This window comes from Tachysurus fulvidraco, chromosome 6 (assembly GCF_022655615.1).
Source record: "Tachysurus fulvidraco isolate hzauxx_2018 chromosome 6, HZAU_PFXX_2.0, whole genome shotgun sequence".
Taxonomy (NCBI): Eukaryota; Metazoa; Chordata; class Actinopteri; order Siluriformes; family Bagridae; genus Tachysurus; species Tachysurus fulvidraco.
In genome coordinates, this window is record NC_062523.1 from 26,731,362 (window position 1) to 26,748,693 (window position 17,332).

Sequence of the window (17,332 nt, forward strand, 5' to 3'; positions counted from 1 at the left end):
GTGCAGAGAAAATATTTGACTACATTTTTATTTATTTATTTTATGTATTTATTTATTTTATATATTATGTACCAATACATTCCTTTAAGTAAGAAATTCCAAATAAATTATGCCAATTTGATCATAATGCATCTTTATGAAAATATAATAAAAAAATTATCTGAATGATCTGACAATATTATACAGTCACGAAACACTTACTAAAACATGATAGGGCTTCACTTTGCTTTCAAAACTCTTTGTAGTACAGATTGTACAAGATGTTGGAAACATCCTGATGATTGACATGAACATGACCTGAAGCTGCTGACCCATATCTGAATGATTTTATGCACTGCACTGCTGTCACATGATTGGCTGATTAGATGTTTAGCTCTAAAGATAAAAATGAATATAAAATAGAATCATTTTAAATATAAAAATGAATAATTAAAAAATCATGGTGAAGACATACTTCTCAGAAATAAATAAATGGTATGACTTGATGTCAGCAGATACTGCAATTAGAATAAATCCCACTAAAGCAATTCATGGTTTCACTCCGGTAGCACTCCGAGGTTTCAGGTAGCACTCCGAGGTTTCAGGTAGCACTCCGAGGTTTCAGGTAGCACTCCGAGGTTTCAGGTAGCACTCTGAGGTTTCAGGTGGGACTCTGAGGTTTTAGGTAGCACTCCGAGGTTTCAGGTAGCACACTGAGGTTTCAGGTAGCACTCCGAGGTTTTAGGTAGCACTCCAAAATCCCGAATAACAGAGACATTGAGCCTTTGCCAGACTGTCAGTTTCACAATTAAATTAGTTGTGCTACAAATATACATTACCAAAGTGTTGTGCTATGATTTATTTTACATAGCTCAATAAGTGCAGTCCTTTTTGAATTAAAATATAGATACATTAATAAACTAACCTCCATCTTTATTGAATCCAAAAGTGTTAACTATTGCAGGATTCAGAAAACTCAAATTTATTTTATAAATTTATAAAAAGCCTAAAGGAAAAAGCACTTTATTGTGTGTGTGATTTTTTGCCTGTTCATATAGACTTTGAGACTCTGCCTTTGTGATCCAGAAGAAAATGAGGTAGAATCATTCTTTTCCTGTCAATGTTCCTGCTTGTCGCCTCGCTCCCATTTTTGATCCCTCTGTCATCTGCTTTTTGTTTTGATTTGAGTCCCGTCTCTGTCACCATCTTGTCATTGGTCATCTCCATTTTGCATCATTATAGATTATATGTTCGTCAGTTCCCTGTTAATTAGTTCTTATTTAGTTTGTGTAGTTAAGTCTTCTGCTTCATTGTCTCCTCACAGTCACATTCATCATGCACTATGGGCATTTTAAAAACTAGTTTATGATTTGCCCTTAAGTTACATCCTATTAAAGATTGTTTGTTACTTTGCTTAACATTTCATGATGAAGTTTAGTAAAGTTTTAAGCCCAAGGAACGCTGGGACCTGAATGCAGGATGTGAAGCATTCATGTCTGCTGCCATTCAAAGCCTCTGGTCAAAGAGTTTTTATCTCTTATGGACTCTTTTAATCTCTCACTTTCTGTCACTGGCCCTACACATCAGAAAGGTCACACTTCGGATCTAGTGTTGTCACGTGGTTTTCCTGTGAATCATGTTGTACTATGTGCTGTTGTTATTTCAGATAATTGTCCAATTATTTTTGGCTGTGTATTGCCATGCTCTCTGCTTAAAACCTATCACTCTCCTCATTACTCCAGATGTTTTAATTCTTCTACTGCTACGTCTTTTAATGATGTATACTTATCTACCCATATTTCAACTATTGTGGATGATCTATCTACTGGTGTCCATCTTGATGAATTAGTTGAAATTTTTAATACTACCTGCAACTCCACCCTGGACTCAGTCGCCCACCCTAAGGTTTCAGAGATCCAATGTGAAAAGGAAGGTACATCCATGGCTTCAGGGACCTATTCGTGCTGTTAGACAAGAGTGTAGGCATGATGAGCATAGTTGGAAGAAAGAAAAACTTCAGGTTTCATACGAAATCTTCAGAGAATGTCTTAAACAATATCAGAGTGCTGTCAGATTTAATTGCTCAAAATGCAAACAAGCCAAAGATCCTTTTTAATACAATCAGTGTCCTTTTAAATCCTGCTCCTAGTGCATCACTAGAAATTTCCACTGACTTGTATGAACAGTTTTTAAATCATTTTACACAAAAAGTCGAGTGTATCAGGTCTAATATTCCATCTCAAAATTCTCTTTCTCTAGAAATGATTTCGCAACGGAGCTCAATATCTAGTTTTCGACTCATGGCTCTTGTCACTCTGATGTTTTGCCATCTCACATTTTTAAAGAGGTTTTTCCAGCTTTGAGTTCTGTTGTCACTGCTATTATTAATACCTCCTTAACAAATGGAATTGTACCATCTTCTTTTAAGCATGCTATAGTCCAACCATTGTTAAAAAAGCATCATCTTGATCAATATGCGCTGGATAATTACAGACCTATATCAAAATTATCCTTCACCTCAAAGGTCTTGGAAAAAGTTGTGTATTCGCAGGTCTTCTCTTACCTAAGTACTTTTAACATCTTTGACACATTTCAGTCTGGGTTTAGAGAATTTCACAGTACAGAAACTGCCCTATTGAAGGTTACCAATGATATTTTAATGTCACTTGACTCTGGTTCTTGCTGTATTCTAATCATGCTTGATCTAAGTGCAGCTTTCGACACAATAGATCATGATATCCTTCTACAAAGACTTCATCAAGTAGCTGGTTTTCAGGGATCTGTGCTGAACTGGTTTGCTTCCTATCTCAAGGACAGATCTTTTTCTGTGAATTTGGGAAATTGTTTTTCATCTAGGGCTCAAATCTCCTATGGTGTTCCTCAGGGCTCTATCTAGGGTCCTTTGCTTTTCTCATTGTATATGCTTCCACTTGGTTATATTTTTCAGAAACACAATTTATCATATCATCTCTATGCTGACGATACTCAATTATATTTTCCTGTTAAAAACAATAACTGCTCTATGTCCACTCTGTTTGCTTGTCTTCAGGACATTAAGTGCTTTTTTTTTTACAGTTAAATAATGGCAAAACCAAAATAATAGTTTTTGGTCCAACAACTGTGTCTTCTGGTCTTATAAAGTAGCTTGGCACTTTGTCTGCATATTTACGTAATCATATTAGAAACCTTGGTGTTGTTTTTTTGATAACAAAAACATCGAAATACATTTGACATTTGATAAACAGATCCTCTAATCAATTCCTTCTCTCTGTACATTCACATTTTAAAACTAAGGGCGATCGGGCTTTTGCTACAGCAGCTCCAAAGTTGTGGAACAATCTCCCTCTTCATTTAAGATCTGCTACCACTGTCTCATTGTTTAAATCTGCTTTAAAAACCCACTTTTATTCTGTATGTTTTAACTCTGTATGAAGGTGTAGAATTTTGTGTTTTCTTTTGGTTTGCTTTGGATTGTGTTTTTACTTTTGCACTGTTTTTGTTTGTTTTTTACTTGATGTACAGCACTTTGGCTGCAACGTATAATGCATAATCCTAATCCTAAAGTAATTTTCTTCACTCTATCTCGTGATATTATTGGCATACATTCTCCAGGTTATTCTCACCATCACTGGCATTGAAAAGGGGACATACTGAATGCTAGTTGACTATATACCATCTTTTCTTTTCACTATCGACCAGCACTGACCTGGTGACACATCAAAGAGAAGAATACAGATGCAGGTTGTTGAATATACATTTTACGGCATTTCGGAAGCCTTGCTCAGGGGCCCAGAAGTGGCCCAGAACCATGCAATTAATAACACCTTAAACACTGTGCTACCATGTTCCACATATGCAGAATTGCATACATACACAAGCCACACTTTTCACTTTTTAGCCAGTGTTTGACAGGTTAACTGAAAGTTCTTTCATTCACTTTATATTTAAACTAACTGAACACAAAAATAAACCTAATACAGCAAGTGTTTGATGTGTACATTTGTAGAAATGATTCTCACTATAGTCCTCAAAAGGTCTTTGTGTCTTTGTCAATCTAATTTCAAATGAGATCACTTCTGATTGTCAAAGTTAATGGCACTTAGGAAATTTATCAGACAAACTATCAAGTCTAGTGTAGATATCAAGTCATAATGGAACCCACTATGTCAATATATTTATATTTTCAGTGTTTAATGTGTTTTAATTAGCAACTTCACTGTGTTTGAAATATTCTTTGGGCTGTTAAGCTTCTTAAATAAAGAAAAACAATATTTAAACACAGTCACAGTTTAAACATAATCTATTTTGTGTATTTATATGTAAGATTAGTTTGAAATGAAGAAAAAAATGTGTAGGTATGTTACATGAAAAATCTTTATTTTCAGGTTTTAATCTCAAATCAGGGTTGTCAATATGAACAAATAAATAATTGAACTTTTTATGCATGATAGAAAGAAAACAATAATCATTTAACCATCCACATGATCCACATTGTTCCTTGCTAAAACAAACATTTCCATCCAGCTACATGGGTTATCATAAATTCTGGTGCTAACCTAATCTTTCTGGATATGTCAGTAAAGGCAGAAGACTTATCTTTGAAAACAGCCACCCCTTAAATATATCGGGCAATATGTGTATACACATACATACATGTCTAGATGTGTATATGTGTACCATTTCAACTTTAATGTCTACTTCAGTATTGCACTCTTACTGACCTGTAGTGGATGTTTTTCTGTTGAGGTGGAGTTGGAACTACTTAAGATTGATGTTCTCTTTCAATACATCTATGAATAAATCTAACAAGGCTGTTGAGCCTGTTTTTAGTCTTGGTGCATTTAGTTAGTTCAATGACAAAACTAGAAATGGAAACATCCAGTTAGTTGGAGAGTTGGATGCTTGATTGTAGTCATTTAGTAAATTGTAGCAAGAATTCATAGAAATATTTCACTAATAAACAAATTTTTGATGAATTATATTTTTAATTTTAAAAAATGAGGTTCTAATATTCTAAGAGAGATGAGATGGAAAGATTTCAGGAATGGCAGGCGTGGACCCAAATGCAGGACACCGGTGGAAACTCAACTTTGGTCTTTAATTAAGGTTGGTACGGTTCAAGGTAGTGCCAAACAGCCAGAAGTTAGGCAGCTTCAACTAGAGACATGAAAACAGGTCAATAATCCAACATAGGAGCAAACAGGGTAATGCAGGGCAGGCAGAAAAAAGAGTAAATAAACAATCCAATAATCCGGTGCACATGCAAACAGGGCAATGCAGAGCAGGCAGAAAACAACAACAGGAGAATATGCAGGGTCAAACCAAGCAGGACAGGAACAGGAACAATATGGGATAACAACACAGATGCACTAGGCAAACTGAGAAGACCATCTGGTGAAGAACCATGTTTAGGCAGCTTGCTTATATAGCCAATAGTCACATAAAATGGCCGCTGCACCGGTATTCTTCTTCAAATTTCGGCTTTAGTGGTTAGGGGTGGCCACAGCAAAGCATCTGTTTCCACCTAACTCTATCCTCAGCATCCTCTACTCTGGTAACAATTAACTTCCTATCCTCTTTCAACATTTCCATATATCTCCACTTTGACCTTCCTCTTGACCTCTTACCTGGCAGCTTTATCTCCAACATCCTTCTACCAATATAACCATCTCCCTCCTCTATAATGTACATGTCCAAACCATCTCAATCTAGCCTCTCTGACCTTGTCCCCAAAACAGCCATCCTGAGCTGTCCCTCTGTTGTGCTCGTCCGTAATACTGTCCATCCTCGTCACTCCTAAAGAGAACCTCACCATCTTCATCTCTGCTACCTCCAGATGCCTCAAGTCTTTTCCTACCTGCTACAGTCTGTAACCCATACTGCATAACTGGCCTCACTACTGTCTTGTACACCTTTCCTTTGATTCTAGCTGACACTTTTCTGTCTCCAAAATATCCAATTCGGAAGTGACATCACTGAGATGTGGTAGATCAGTGATTAAGGTGTTGGGATAGTGATTGGAAGGTCATGGGTTCAAACCCCAGGTCGCCAAGCTGCCACTGCTGGGCCCCTTAACTCTCAGTTGCTCAGTTGTAAGTCACTCTGGATAAGGGTGCCTGCTAAATGCCATAAATGTAAACAGGAAGTGAGTTTTGCAAACCGGGAAGTGTGGGGAAACGTGGCCCTTCAAGAAAGAAATGCAGTTCAATAAAGCAATGTGTATTTCACCATTCAGCCAAAACCAAAAATTATACGATGATAAATTCCTCAAAGACAAAAGAGTTGACTGTAAATATTGTGTATTATATTTAATGTAGCAAAACTTCTATTTCCTCTTGAAATAAATTTTAGCTGGATACTTCCATTTTTAATTGAGTAATACTTTAAAACATTATATATATGCTTACATCATTGCATTAAGGTATAATTGTTCAATACTCTTTCCAACCCTGTGTGTAATTACAGCCAGTAGCCATGTTTGTTGCAAGTTAGGGTCTTTTTACACCTGGTCACTTCATGTGTTTTCTCTGATCTGATTTGTTAAAACTGTTCCATTTACATTAGGCCGCATAACTGCGTCTTGGCAACTATATTTTACCTCATTTCCGGGGTAATTAAAATGGAACATGATAAATAGTTACCTACTGTAATATGGGTCTAAAATGTACACAAAATGCCTTTTTCCAACAAACTATTCAACATTTTAACCTATGTGTTTATTTGTTGTTTACAGCAAAAAAAAAAAAATGACCCTTAGGGTTTTCTGCACTGTCATGCTGATTATCTCTGTGTTGTACAGTAAGTGCTGGTCTTGCTCAGAGTTGTACACCTGCCTCCTACAGTAATTACTGACTGAAGATCCTACAACATGAAATTTGCAGTAATCTGTTATATTGAAGGAAAGAAAGAAAAAAGAGTTTACCTCTAAATTTCCCACAGTCAATTTTCACTGTGGACATTTTAAGTGCAGACATGTATGGCTGAAAACATTCACAGAAAATTGCCCATTCTGAGCCTTACTCAGTGTGTTTGCAGTAGTCATTTGTGGTAGATTCCTTTCCCCACCACTTTTTTTAGTTTTTATTTTATTTTTCTTCAACTTCCACTTTCTTACCTATTTCATCTTGTTGTGAAAAATCTTAGTAGAAATAATTAAAGTATTATTCTTTACAATACTTTAATTATTTCTACTAAGATTTTTCACCCTTAGTTGAAAATCCATAAATGGGCATATGGGGAAAAGGTAATGGGAAATAAGGGGAAATTAGGTCAGCGTATTTAGAAAACATAGGAGGTGATGCCGATAAATAAGGTGATATGGCACCTGGGACTCCAAGAAATACTGGGAACCAAAGAGGAGGCTAGGAGCGCCAGGGTATATATTGAGAAGATTGGGGGTGAAGGTGTGTGTGTCAAATTCTTCTGGCCAGATAAAGGAAGCAGCCCCGTGCACGCGTGTGTGTGGTGTGTGGTGTGTGTGCATGTGTGTGGTGTGTGTGCGTGTGTGGTGTGTGTCTGTGTGTTTGGTGTGTGTGTGTTTTTTACTTTTGCAAGAACGTCGCGAGAGTTTTTGTTTTTGATTGATTTTTGCATGACATGCTCTTTTTGGGGTTTTCATTTGTTACTTTCAACTTGCCAATTTCTCTTAGAAGATTGTTGGCTGATTGACCACAATAAAGAAGTTTGCTCATTCTCATCCAGGTCTGAGGAGTTTTCTCAGTGTTTTTGTAGTAATTATAGAGTTATCAGTTAAGTCTAACTAAAACAGTCTTTAGTAACCAAAAAGTCTAAGAGAGGAGGACACCCTGCGATGTGTCGACTTGGAGACGGGCTCTGAGTTACGACAATCTCTTATGTGGAAAGTGATCTATCGAGGGATAGAAAGATATAGGGAGAGGCAATGAGATGGTTAAAACTCAAAAGGAGGAGGAGAAGCCTGACAAATAGCAAAGGAGCGAGAGAGAGAGAGGGAGAGAGAGAGAGAAAGGGAGAGAGGGAGAGAGAGAGCGCGTGAGAGCGTACCGGCAGTGAAAAGCAGTGATAAACGAGATCACTGCAGGTGTGATCACTGGTGTGCTTGAGAGTATGTTAAGTATTAGTCTTTGGAGTGTATATAAAAGAACAGATTTGTTACTGAATGAAGACAAAAGCACTGCTCTCCTAAATCAACAGCCTTGAAAGACAAACACCATTCATAGTAAGTAGTTACAGTAATAAGTCTGTTTTTTCACTGTCTGTCCACCTGCATTGCATTGTTTTCCTATTATATTCTCTTTACTTAACTTAACAAAGGTGTGTGCTTGTGTGCATGTGTGTGTCTGAGCATCTTTGTGTCTGTGGAGACCTTGTGGAGTAACTATATATTTATATATAGTTTAATTTAAAATAGAATTGTGTGTGTGTGTGTGCGCGCGCACGCGCGCGCGTGTGTGTGTGTGTATACACTTTATCCCTGTCATTTAGGCGATCTCTATTGATTTTTATTTATTTATTTATTTATTTAAACAGAGACCCAACAAACATCTAAGGAGCTCAGCTCAGCAATACCTGCTTGCTATGTCTGTCTGTCTCCCTCCCTCTGACCCTCAGCATAGCTGGATCAAGTCAATCAAATTCAGATGGACAACTGGAAATATTAATGTTGTCCTGATTCTAAGACAGAACCCCTAGAGGACCCCTTTTCAGGAAGCTTGTGTAGGCTTTCACCCATTTGCAGCTCTTTAAGGAATACCTATTAATGAAAGACATTGTGTGAGGTCATTTGGAGCAGGAAAAGCACTCAGGAGCACACAGAGTCTGTGTTATTTTTCTCCAGGGATTAACACTTTTGTTAGTGCACTGAAGGTGCAAACATTTGACCCTGACCTGGAGAAGATGCTGGGCTACAAGGTCCACAACATCTCGCTAAACTGCAATGAAAGCATGGAATCCTTAACGATCAGCAATCTCTCAAATCTGGAGGCATGGTTTTGTGTGAGCCAGGGACTGGAACTCGGGCAGAAGAAGAACTGGGTAGCACTGTTGATCATGTTAATCGTGGTCATCACCATCACAGGGAACATCCTGGTCATCATGGCTGTCACAATGGAGCGAAAACTGCAGAATGCCACCAACTACTTCTTCATGTCACTGGCTGTAGCTGACATGCTGTTGGGTTTCCTCATCATGCCCATTTCCATGGTGACTATCTTGTATGGTGAGCTCATTGTATTTGATTGCTTCATTGTTGATGTTTTTTGCTAGCATTGCATTTTGAGATTTACTGTTATTCACTGTTAGCTTTGTAATATTTACCTAAATCAAGAATGAGTGAAATGATATAACGAATATTGAACATGACTATTGAGAATGTGATCCAGTGCATAGAAGAGGGAAGAGAATATCTTCAGTTGTCACTAGTGTAAATGCAATGTACTACTTATTTATTTAAGTTAATGTACCATAATGTTGCTGTCTAAACCCTCATTTATAAACAAAAAATTAAACTCCCTCTATACTGTAGCTACAAACTCAGCCAGAAGTGCTACGATTCAAGACAGGGCACTGGTTTTAAAGATGAGTGGTGCATAATGGAGCATAAAGTTTAACATTTTGACAAGACATAAGAACATGACAACTTATTTTAGATAACTCTCACCCATTTTAGTAAAAATGAACCAATTGGGTTATTGAGAAAGATGTTACTATAGGATTCCTACACTGATGAGGCCCACATGGGAATAGACTTACCAATACAGGAGATCCTTCTTTCTTCTAATCTTTCCAAGTTTGAGTAAGCCTTTGTCCGTGATAGGCTCATATTCGAGCTCTTGGCTGAATGGAGTGGAACCCAATGTGGTCTTTAGGGGTTGTAGCTCATCCACCTCAAGGTTCAATGTTTTGTGCTTGCTGAAGTGCTGTACTGCTCACCATGGTTGTAAAGCATAATCATTTCATTTACTGAACCCTTCCTGGCAGCTTGAATACGTTTGGCTATTTTCCTCTGCTCTTTCTCATCAACAGGGTGTTTACACCCACAGAACTGTAGGCATTATCTGTGACACTCAAAATCTGCAGATGAGCAGTTTAATAAAATAATAAAGTGGTTCCAACAACCATGCCACAGTGATGTTTGTGATATGAAGCTCTTGACTTGTATCTGCATGATTTTATGCATACACACACTATATACTTTATACAAATATGCATTTTATTTAAATCATGTACAAATACACATAAGAGCACAGTGGAATACTTTTCTTCACATATCCCATTTTTACAGCACAGGGGCAGCTATGATACAGCACCCCTAGAGCAGGGAGGGTTTAGGGCCTTGCTCAGTTGCCTGGCAATAGCAGCTTGGCAATGCTGGGCCTTGTACCCCGATCAACCACCCAGAGCCTTAACCACTTGAGCAACATACATGAGAATCACATTAAAGGTATATTAGTTAAAATAAAAAAATATTTTTTTACTCCTTTATCTCTGCCTTTTCTCTCTTTTGCACTCTTTCTAATTTCCTAGTTTCTAATTATTTCCACCTTATTTATTCTGCAAGCTAATTTTCTTCTTCCTACAGCATTGATTATTTGCAGCCTCAATTAAATAAAACATACATACACACATTCTGGTTAATGATGTTAAGAAATTTTGGGGTAGTGTGTTTCTAGTATTAATTTTGCATGGTTTTGTGTGTTTCTATGAGTGTGTGTGTTTGTGTGTGTGTGTGTGTGTGTGTGTGTGTGTGTGTGTGTGTGTGTGTGTGTGTGTGTGTGTGTGTGTGTGTGTGTGTGTGTGTTTTGGTGAAGATGGTGAATGCGGGTGTTGAGTCAGTGTGTGTCTGAGATTTTCATCATAAAGTAACCTTTGATTTTTGCTAAATATTGAGATGTGCACTGCTGCAGGTCTTTCTTGTAATGTGATTTTCATCTCTGCATTATTTTGTTAATTTTTTATCTTTGTGCCTTATGAAAATCCCTTCCAGTGTTTTGATCTGTTAGTAATTTTTTAAACTAATGTGGTCTAATACTTAACATTATTTGAAGTGCAGAAAGACCCCCTTTAACCTCAAATATAATTTTATTTAACATCTCTGCATGTCCGAACCTCTGTTTTTTTTTCCTCTAACATTTTAGACTGTTTTGATGAGAGAGGTCAGAGGAAAATGGCTACAGTATCTCAACCTTTGCACAATTTCACTATTAAATCAATCGATGTGTACAGATTACTCTAATTATAGTATGGACCACTTGGAATTTCTTGGATGAGCACAGGACAGAAGTTATGATCTTTGGTTCAAAATTTCAGGAACCAGGTTTGATTATCCACAGTTCCGCCCCACCTCTGCTACTTTTCCAGCATACAGACCACATATAAACTGGTTCTGAAACTGGTGAAAACCTGGCCAGCAGGAGACACCTATGCTCTTCAGGACTGCTTTGAGTGCACTGACTGGAACATCTTTCAACGAATGGCGACTCCTTCAACTTGGAGGAGTACACGGCATCAGTGACCAGCTACATCAGCAAGTGCATTGATGATGTAACCGTCTTCAAGACCATCACCACACACTCCAACCAGAAGCAATAGATGACTGCTAAAGTGTGTGTGCTGCTGAAGACTAGAGACCTAGACTTCAGAACAGGGGACAGGGTGGCCCTAAGAACAGAAAAGGCCAAACTGTCCCGAGCCATCAGAGAAACAAAGCTCATCACGGTCTACAAGACAGCTTCAGCTGCCTGTGATAGTGATGCCTCCATCCCAGATGTGCTGAATGACTTCTACGCTCGGTTTGAGGTGCAGAACAACGTAGTGGCAAGGAAAACCATCCTTTTAAGTTAACCCATGGAAGGCTGCTGCACCAGACAACATTCTTGGCAGGTTGCTCAGGGAATGCGCAGAACAGCTAGGGGATGTCTTTACTGACATATTCAACATTTCCCCGAGCAGCACTGTTGTTCCTATGTGACTCAAGACTACCACCATCGTCCCCGTCTCAAAGAAGTCTACAGTGTCCTGCCTCAATGACTATTGTCCCATTGCACTCACACCCATTGTAATGAAGTGCTTCAAGAAGCTCATCATGAGGCCACCCTCACTGGACCCCCTAAGTTTGCGTATCGCCCTCACCCACCTGGACAATAAAGACACTTATGTACAAATGCTGTTCATAGACTTTAGTTCAGCATTCAACACAATCATTCTTCAGCAGGATCTCCAGCACCACCACACTGAGTACTGGAGCCCCTCAGGGATGCGTGCTCAGTCCACTGCTGTTCACCTTGCTGAATCACAACTGTGCAGAAATGCACAGATCGAACCATATCATCAAGCTTGACAATGACACGTCCGTAGTGGGCCTCATCAGCAAGAACTACGAGTCAACAACCTGTCTCTAAATGTTGATAAAACTAGAGAGGTGGTTGTTGACTTCAGGAGAACACAGAGCGACCACTCTCTGCTGAACATCGACGGCTCACCTGTAGAGATCATCAAGAGCACTAAAATTCTTAGTGTTCATCTAGCAGAAAACTTCATCTGGTCACTCAACACCAGCTCCATCACCAAGAAAGCCCAGCAGCATTTCTACTTCTTACGAAGGCTGAGAAAAGCCCATCTCCCTCTCCCCATCCTGACCATGTTCTACAGTGGGACCATTGAGAGCATCCTGAGCAGCTCCATCAGTGTCTGGTTTGGGAACTGCACCATCCTGGATCACAAGTCCCTGAAGCAGATAGTGAGGACAGCTGAGAAGATCATTGGGGTCTCTCTTCCCTCTATCATAGACATTTTTGCAACACGCTGCATACGTAAGGCCAACAGCATTGTGGATGACCCCACACACCCCTCACACACACAATTCACCCTCCTGCTATATAGTAAAAGGTACTGAAGCATTCTGGCCCTCATGAATCTGTGTAACAGCTTCTGTCCACAAGCCATCAGACATAACTGAACTGTACTGAGCACAATACACACACGCACACACACACACACACACATGTACACACACACACACACACATGTACACATACACATACACACACATGCACAATCAACAGTATGGACTGCAATGACCCACACCAAATACATATTCTTCCAATATACATCCATGTCTACAGCACTATCATATAAAACTGTTAAAATGCTGTTTTGCACATTGTTTTTGCTCTTTGCACATGCTGTCTCACATTTTAGTCGATTGCAGTTTTGCACAATACTTTACAGTACAATACTTCATGTAACCGTTGCTATAATACTAATGTGTTCATTCCAGTATTGTCTTTTGTGTATTGTCTGCACTGTCTTTTCTCCTGCACTTTTTTGTCTTGTCCTGCACTTTTTGCACCAGGTTGCACAGATGCACTTTATGTGTCTAGTCCTTAGCTCTGTCTTTGTTTTATGTAGCACCAGGGTCCCTGCGAAACGTTGTCTCATTTCACTGTGTACTGCAACAGCTATACTGTATATGGTTGAAATGACAATAAAAGCTTCTTGACTTGACTGGACTTGAAGTGCTAAAGTGACTATCAATGAACTGTTCAACAGAAATGTGCATTAGCTGTTTATATAGTTGAGGTGAATATAAAGTAATTCTACTATATATTCCATCCCTTAATCATTTAATCACTGTTTTTCTTTGTAAGGCAACAGGCTGAGAAAGTCAGTCCAGACTTCACTATCCCAAGACACATATTCTAACTCCCCCAAGGGGATCCACAGATATTCCCAAGCAAATAGTGACATTTAATCTCCCCAGAAGCTCCTGTGTCTGCCCCTGGGTCTCTGTCCAGTGTGATATGCCAGATAAAGCACCCCCAGGAACCTTGTAAAGTGCCCAAACCTACAGTACTCACCTGGCACATCTCAATTTGCAAGAGCAGTGAATTTCAAATTGTTGAGTTCCTCACCCTATTTTTGAGAGAAAACTCTGCAATCATGCAGAAAGACATCATTTCCACTACCTAAAGTTGTATGCTTATTCTTTTGGTCATTAACCATTGAGGAGGACAGGGATGGTAATTGACCAGTAAACAGAGATCTTTTCCAATGTCTGAATTCATTCACCACTGCAAAATGGTACAGTGATTGTACCAGTGCTCCTACTACATCTGTTTAGCAATTTTGCACCTTTTCCGTCCATCACTTGTAAATAGGATTCTAAGATACTCCTCTGCCAGAAGCAAGATCTGTCCCCTCACCTGCATGCCAATTTTACAAGTGTATACAGAAATGCATCTAAATGAATTGGGAGAAACTTTATCATGCAGCAAGACAAATCCAAAATACCCTGCCAACATAACAACGGACTTCATCATGGGGGAAAGTGGATGGTTTGATGACATTTCACTTCCTGAGGAGACTGAAGGGTGAAACCCCACAAAACAAGAACCGTTGAAAGAGGTTATAGTAAAAGCCTGGGAAAGTAATACAAAGTGCTCCTGGTGGTAATAATTTATATATATAAATAAAAGGCTGAAATCTTAAACTTATGTCAACTCGTAATGCAAATCATATCAAATCTTTGATCTTTGAGCACAAAAAAATGACTGGGCTTTGTTCAAATGAACCTGTATGTGTAAATTTGTTATTGGTAAGACCTAACTTGCATAGAAGGCTATTAATATTTCACCACTCAGGTTAAAATCTTTGTGCCCATGTCCATTCTAAGACCCTAATCCATATTACAGATTTTACAGATGACTGTCACGTGACTGGCATTGCACCTGAGCCCCATGTTTCATCTTGCAGGTGGTGAGCTCACACATTGGCTCCCTGTGATCATTTCCGCTATTCACTGTGTTGTCCTTTTAAGTCTGAAAGCATTGCAGAGTTAAAGGTGCTTTCAGCCATCACTGCATGATTTTGCAACTATAATTAGCTACACATTTAAGAATGAATTAGCCCCAGTGGCTGACTCATTATCAAACATCTGCCATCTGACAATTTGGAACCGATGACAACCAATGATACCAATAACATTTTAAATGAACATGTATGTATGCATTATAGGATACTCGTGGCCATTCCCAGACATCCTGTGCCCATTGTGGATCTACCTCGATGTGCTGTTGTCCACAGCATCCATCATGCATCTGTGTGCAATCTCGGTAGATCGCTACATTGCTATCCGCAATCCAATAGCCCACAGCCGTGCCAAGTCTCCATGGCGTGCCCGTGCCAAGATCACTGCAGTCTGGACCATCTCTGCCAGTGAGTTATACATACTTCGTTCCCATTATATGATCATAGTCTTACTAAGTTCTGTTTTCATTGCTTTCATTTTATTGAAAGATGGTGAGGAAATCTACAAATGCAAAAGAAAAAAAACAAGCAAACATTAGAAAAAGATATCTTAGAAATAATAAGAATAGCAACCTCTTGTGAAAACTGGATAGTGAATTGTATAACCTTCCTCAGAGACAAGGAAATAGACAGGGCTTCTATAGGCCAGAAACTGTTGGAGGAAATTAAATCATATGGAAATGCAACTAATCACAAGCAATAAAGGTTCTTAAATGGTTAAGAACCACCTCTAAAGACCATCTTCAGGACACTCTAACTGTAAAAGCAAACTTTAATTGGCCATCATTATGATTTGACTCCGGGGGAAATATTCATGTTGTTAAAAATTAAGCTGTTAATCTGAAACTAATACTGGAAATAGATAAAGATAATAGTTAACTGCATCTGCTAATGGAATTCTACATATGAGTCATATATTTCATTAACCTGTATCCTAACAGCTTACAAAGTTATTGTAACTGATTCCAAACAATGCACATACAATCAGTTAAGTTAAAGTGTCGAATATAGGGATTATGCCTCTACGTGTTTCATTATTAAAACATACCCAAATTTAGGGAACTCAACAAGACCATAAAAGCTACTCATGGTGCAAACACAACCATATATAATCCTTTAAGAACTTAAACAAGAAAACTAATTAGTGGAACAAAACAGGTTTGCACAAATAAAGGCATACAAGAGAAGAAATTAAAAATGTGAGTGAGGGTGCCCTTGGGCAGGATGTGGGAAATTGCCCATGGTGAACGTAAAAACACAAGCAAGAGATGATTAAAAAAAGTCATTAATACAATCATTTATGAATGGGCAGATTAGAAGTACTGAAATAAATAAAAGTCTAGGCCAATATAGATGTCAATATTTTGCTGAGTGAATAGAACTGGCTGGAATTAACCTTGAATAATCAGTGTCTGATTCTAGCATACTTTCTTGCTGCTTCCACAGGTATCTCCATGCCCATTCCGGTCATAGGCCTCCAAGACCACACAAAAGTGTTCAAAGAAGAAAGCTGCTTTCTGACTGACAGTTCATTTGTACTTATCGGCTCCTTTATGGCCTTCTTCATGCCATTGACCATCATGGTGGTAACATACTTCCTGACCATAAATGCCCTCCAGAGTGAAGCTACACTTTGCTTGGACCAGTTGGTGCCACGACCCAGGTGGAATAGTAGTTTGGCACTGAGCTTTCTCCCTAATGATAAGAAGCTGTTTCTGCGGCGCTCGTTGACCCTCAGCAATGAACAGAAGGCATCTAAAGTACTGGGCATTGTCTTTATTCTTTTTGTTGTTATGTGGGGCCCGTTTTTTGTTACCAACGTCTTGGTGGCTCTCTGTGACTCCACCATCTGCCACAATGCCATCATCAATGTGCTCCATAATGTTTTTGTGTGGGTTGGATACCTGTCATCAGCGGTGAATCCACTGGTGTACACTCTCTTCAATAAAACATATCGTTCTGCCTTTGCTAGATATATGAGATGTAAGTATAGAGAGGAGAGAAAACCACTGAGGCTTATTCTAGTTAACACTATCCCTCCGTTAGCATATCAGTCAGTGCTAGCTGACGCTCTGGGAGAATTCTCCTCACCACTTTCAAGTAAAAAGCCACAACCTTGTAAAAGAATCCCTGAGGAAAGTGTTACTTGTGTGTGAACACAGTGTTGTTTGGTTTTTCTGATACATTAGAGCAGTGGTCCCCAACCCCCGGGCCGCGGACCAGCACCGGTCCGTGGACCAAACGGTACCGGGCCGCCCAAGGAACATTCAATTATTTCCATTTTATTTACTGTGGTGTATTTCTCTCGGGTTTGTGCAACTTTCCACGGACGGGAGGTTAACCGGGAGCTGAGAGACGTCACCTAAAGCCACACCAATACCACACATGCGCAAAATATCATGATCTCGGGCTGGGTTTAAGGTGACGTCTGGAGCTGAGCGGCTGCGAGCGGCAGTGGTGTTGTAGCTTTGGTGGAGAGAGAAGGTGTGTATCGCTCTTCTCTCTCTTCACCGGTATTTTGTCATGTTTAACAGTGCTTGGTGTACGTGTATATTGTGTTTGCTCAAAT

At 39.1% G+C, this 17,332-nt stretch overlaps 1 protein-coding gene across 1 annotated transcript; it reads left to right on the top strand.

Moving 5' to 3' along the window:
- Positions 1-7,970: 7,970 nt before the first annotated feature.
- htr2aa (5-hydroxytryptamine (serotonin) receptor 2A, genome duplicate a) lies at positions 7,971-17,048 on the top strand. The gene is made up of 4 exons (XM_027154022.2): positions 7,971-8,176; positions 8,488-9,175; positions 14,971-15,171; positions 16,210-17,048. The coding sequence occupies exons 2-4, from the start codon at positions 8,854-8,856 to the stop codon at positions 16,917-16,919; spliced, it is 1,233 nt and encodes a 410-aa protein (XP_027009823.2). The 5' UTR covers positions 7,971-8,176; positions 8,488-8,853; the 3' UTR covers positions 16,920-17,048.
- Positions 17,049-17,332: the final 284 nt, after the last annotated feature.

Coding starts and splice junctions, on each gene's coding strand:
- htr2aa (XM_027154022.2), top strand. CDS start 8,854: ATGCTGGGCTACAAGGTCCACAACATCTCGCTAAACTGCAATGAAAGC. Junction 9,176..14,970: donor CATGGTGACTATCTTGTATG/GTGAGCTCATTG, acceptor TATGCATTATAG/GATACTCGTGGCCATTCCCA. Junction 15,172..16,209: donor AGTCTGGACCATCTCTGCCA/GTGAGTTATACA, acceptor CTGCTTCCACAG/GTATCTCCATGCCCATTCCG.